A 3618-nucleotide genomic window follows, 5' to 3' on the forward strand; every position below is an offset into this window, starting at 1 on the left:
TATATATATATAAAAAGCTAGATCTTAGAGACTTACAGCAACCACAACAGGTATACACGTCACTTTTGATTGGCCCTGAAAATAAACCAATTGTGCTGCAAAAACAAGAGAGCAGTTAGTCATGAAGCAAATTAATTGAGTCGATAAGAGGATATTAGTAGCAAGAAAGAAACAGAATAAGAAGTTGAAAGAATATGATCACCTATGCTAAAGAAAAAGTGTTTCAGAGTACATCAAACAGAACTTCTTATTATGAACAGTATCAAATAACTAATCACAAATATTGACAGGAAAAGGACGGTAATCAATCGAATGTAGGGGTCAATTACCCATACATGAAATTATTAAGCAACGCTCAAATTAATAGAAATTTGAACATAGAAAATGGTGAGAAGATAAATATTCACTAAAAACATTGGCAGGAAAAGAAGAGAATGAATCAGCTGAAGGGGTCAATGATCCCCAGGTGAGAACTTGCATAGGAAGATTAGAATAAAGAGAAAGTTGAACATGAAAATGATGAGAATTATGACTATGCACAAAACATTGACGGAAAAAGAAGGGATAAATCAGCTGAAGGGGTTGAAGATGTCTAGGTGAAACTATATAACAAGATTAAACACTAAACAGAAAGCTGAACCACATTGTAGAAGCATTGCACTTTCAAAGATCACAGCTATAAGTCAAGCTACTTGGAGCATATCACATGCATATGTCCATAGAATAAGTAAGGCGACAAGCTTCAGCTACCACTTACGTTCAGTACAACCAAAAAGATAGACTTTCTTTCCATGCAATTCTCCGCCTTCTTCAAATGCATCCTATCAGAAAACACACAAGACCTTTGAGTCATCTGGTCTCTTTTTGTTTGAATACTTTGCATACAGAAACATAAGGCAGATAATGCACTTTCTTAATACAAAATTTTATTGAATCGAAAAACGAACTGAAAATAGCCAACTCACTTCGAGATTCGAGAAATTCCATTTGTATTGGTAAACCATGTCTATCTGATCCCACTGGCACCGAGCAAAAGAATAAATTCAAATTTCAGAAATTATAAGCAAGAAATTAAGTACCATAAACCAGAAAGCCATGCCAATGAATAAACAGAAAGCCGTTTTCAAAAAAATGAATAAACAGAAAACAATCAAATTCTAACCTCTGTGCCAACAGGAAAAACCTCTTGCCATAGATCTTCCTGCAAAATATACCAATTGAAACTGTAAGGAAGCAGGCAAAGGTATTATTAACTGTCTACAAGAGAAAGGAGGAAACTGCAAATCTTCTGCAACAAAAATTTAAATGAGTACAATTGCAACTATGAAGCTAAGCACAACATACTATCATCAAACCACTTAGCAATTCAAAGAAACATACCTACCCTATATTTTTAAAGGGAACAACAAGATTTCAGAAGAAGAAGGAAGAAAAAAAAGGACAGCCCGGTAGACTAAGCTCCTACTACGTGATGTGCGCAGAGTCCGACAAAAGGCCAGACCACATTCAGTCTATCTTATGCGGCCTTACTTGAGCCCATGACATCTTGGTCACACGGCCGCAACATTAATGTTGCGCCAAAGCTCCCCTTTAAAAGATTACACAAAATACCCCAAAAAGTATTTAAGCAAATGTCCAAGTGAGCATTAAAAATTATCAGAGTACCAAACCACAAATGGAGTAATTAGTGCTTCAAACAATCCAACTTAACCTACATTATCAAAATAAAACAACCAATAAAAAAGTAAATCAAACACTTAAGCTAAAACCCATATCATTCAAGAAGGTTCAGCTATATGAATCCTCTCAACCCATTCAGGCCTATTAACAATCATTGAACTACCAAAGCATAACATTAAGCAGTTTCAAGATTCCACTTACTTAACATTATCAAATTGAAACAACCAAAATAATCCACAAAAAAGGGGGCAGGTAGCATTACCAAATTACGCTTATCGGGGAAGTACTCAGTCTCAGTCTGAGGCTTAGCAATCTTGGCTCGTTTAGCTCCGCGCTTAACAACACCTTTGCTAGGCTCTCCTCCTTTGTCATTGTTCTTAGGCTCTTCTTTCTGAACAGATTCGCTTTGCTCTGCAGCTGATTGGGCTTGGGGTTGGGCTTGGGCGGGCTCACCATTCTTGTTGGTCGCTTCTTCGGTGGTTGCGGTTTGTTCTTGGCTACTAACCTTCTCCTCTTCTTTGGACTTGCCTTTTCTTCCTCCTACTTCTCTAGCCTTTCTCTTTGTACCTTTCCTCATTCTTTATTGATTTTAAGGGTTTGTTATTTGAATTGGAGGAGGAAGAGAAACGATGGCGGAAAATAGAGAGAGGCGCTGGCTGAGGTAATAAGGAGGCAATTTGCGTGAATGGGGGGTGGGTAGCGCGTAAATCCAACGCGACCAAGCTGACCCTTTTGTGGGAGGGAGATTGAAAATTTTGGTTTCGTTTTACGCTATTTGGTTTCCCCCCTTTTCAAAACTACGTATAAGTACTCAGATTCAGGTTCTTGTAATTTAACCCTCTTAACATCGCCCTAAATCATAATTAAAGGGAATTAAGACAATTAAACTTATGAGTGGTTTTAAGGATATGTGATTTCACTTGGCACAAACTGAGAAATATGAGAATTAATATTAGAAATTAACTGTAAAATAAAGCAAACCAATATGATGAGCAGATATTGCCCTCGTGCTAGATCGCCCTCGAACCAAACCCATATGATGAGTAGTTATGGCCCTCGTGCTAGATCGTCCTCGAACCAACTAAACATACTATTGAGCTGTATGAACTGAACATAGAGCTTAAGAGAAAATGTAATGTATTGCTTTGTTATGCTTGAATGTGATCATTACAAAATGATTAGAACCCATTTATATAGTAGAGAAATTCTATTTATGGTACAATTCTAAATACGGAAACAAATCCTATGATAGGCTAAATAACCGGTCTTGATTTGATATGTGTCGAGATTTCCGCCACGATCTTTGTCCGATCACGGATATCTCGGCTTTCTGTTATCCGACTTAGCCGGCTCCCTTCGACCTTGCTCGATCTCTATCCCACTTCGGTCTCGATCACGGCTGGTCTCGATCTTGATCGGTCATTGGTTCACGAGCTTAGTAATACATCCCTGTGCCATGGTCCGTCATAAATCGAAACCGACCCCGACTTGTCGTGCTCCATCCTCGATCAGTCTCTCAAAAAGGGCAGGCTCGATTTGGACCATATACATTAGAGTTATGCAGGTATTAGTAATGCAGGATCGAAACTCATTTACCAACAAGGGTTGTGGTGGAGTGGTAAGTACTCCTTCATTCTTAACCTGCTATTAGGTATAGAGTCACCTTTGTTAGGGAGCGCTTTACCCCCAAATTGTGGGACTTCCCGAGGCGAATTCAGATTTAGTCGGGGCCCAATGTAGATACCAGGCACCAGATGGGAAACAAAAAAAAAGTTATACAGGGTGTAGTTATGTTAGGATTAATTATGCAGGGATTGGTTATGTAAGGATTAATTATGCGAAAATTAGTTATATATAGTAAAATATAAATGTAATATGAGTATTATTTATTATTAGTCTAGTTTATTCTATTAAAATTATTACTATATTTTAGATATA

General features: G+C 37.7%; 1 protein-coding gene across 1 annotated transcript in view; it reads right to left on the minus strand.

Annotated features, from left to right (window-relative positions):
* Positions 1-2478, minus strand: part of LOC109214761 — an 8321-nt gene extending 5843 nt beyond the window's left edge. Inside the window, exons 1-5 of the mRNA XM_019378707.1 lie at positions 1943-2478; positions 1163-1201; positions 966-1019; positions 758-821; positions 37-95 (exon numbers count right to left, since the gene is read on the minus strand). Of these exons, the coding sequence (XP_019234252.1) occupies positions 37-95; positions 758-821; positions 966-1019; positions 1163-1201; positions 1943-2257 (531 nt within the window). The 5' untranslated portion in view covers positions 2258-2478. The remainder of the gene's footprint in view (positions 1-36; positions 96-757; positions 822-965; positions 1020-1162; positions 1202-1942) is intronic.
* Between the last annotated feature and the right edge of the window lie 1140 nt (positions 2479-3618).

The sequence above is a fragment of the Nicotiana attenuata genome, unplaced genomic scaffold (genome assembly GCF_001879085.1).
Source record: "Nicotiana attenuata strain UT unplaced genomic scaffold, NIATTr2, whole genome shotgun sequence".
In the NCBI taxonomy this organism is placed as follows: Eukaryota; Viridiplantae; Streptophyta; class Magnoliopsida; order Solanales; family Solanaceae; genus Nicotiana; species Nicotiana attenuata.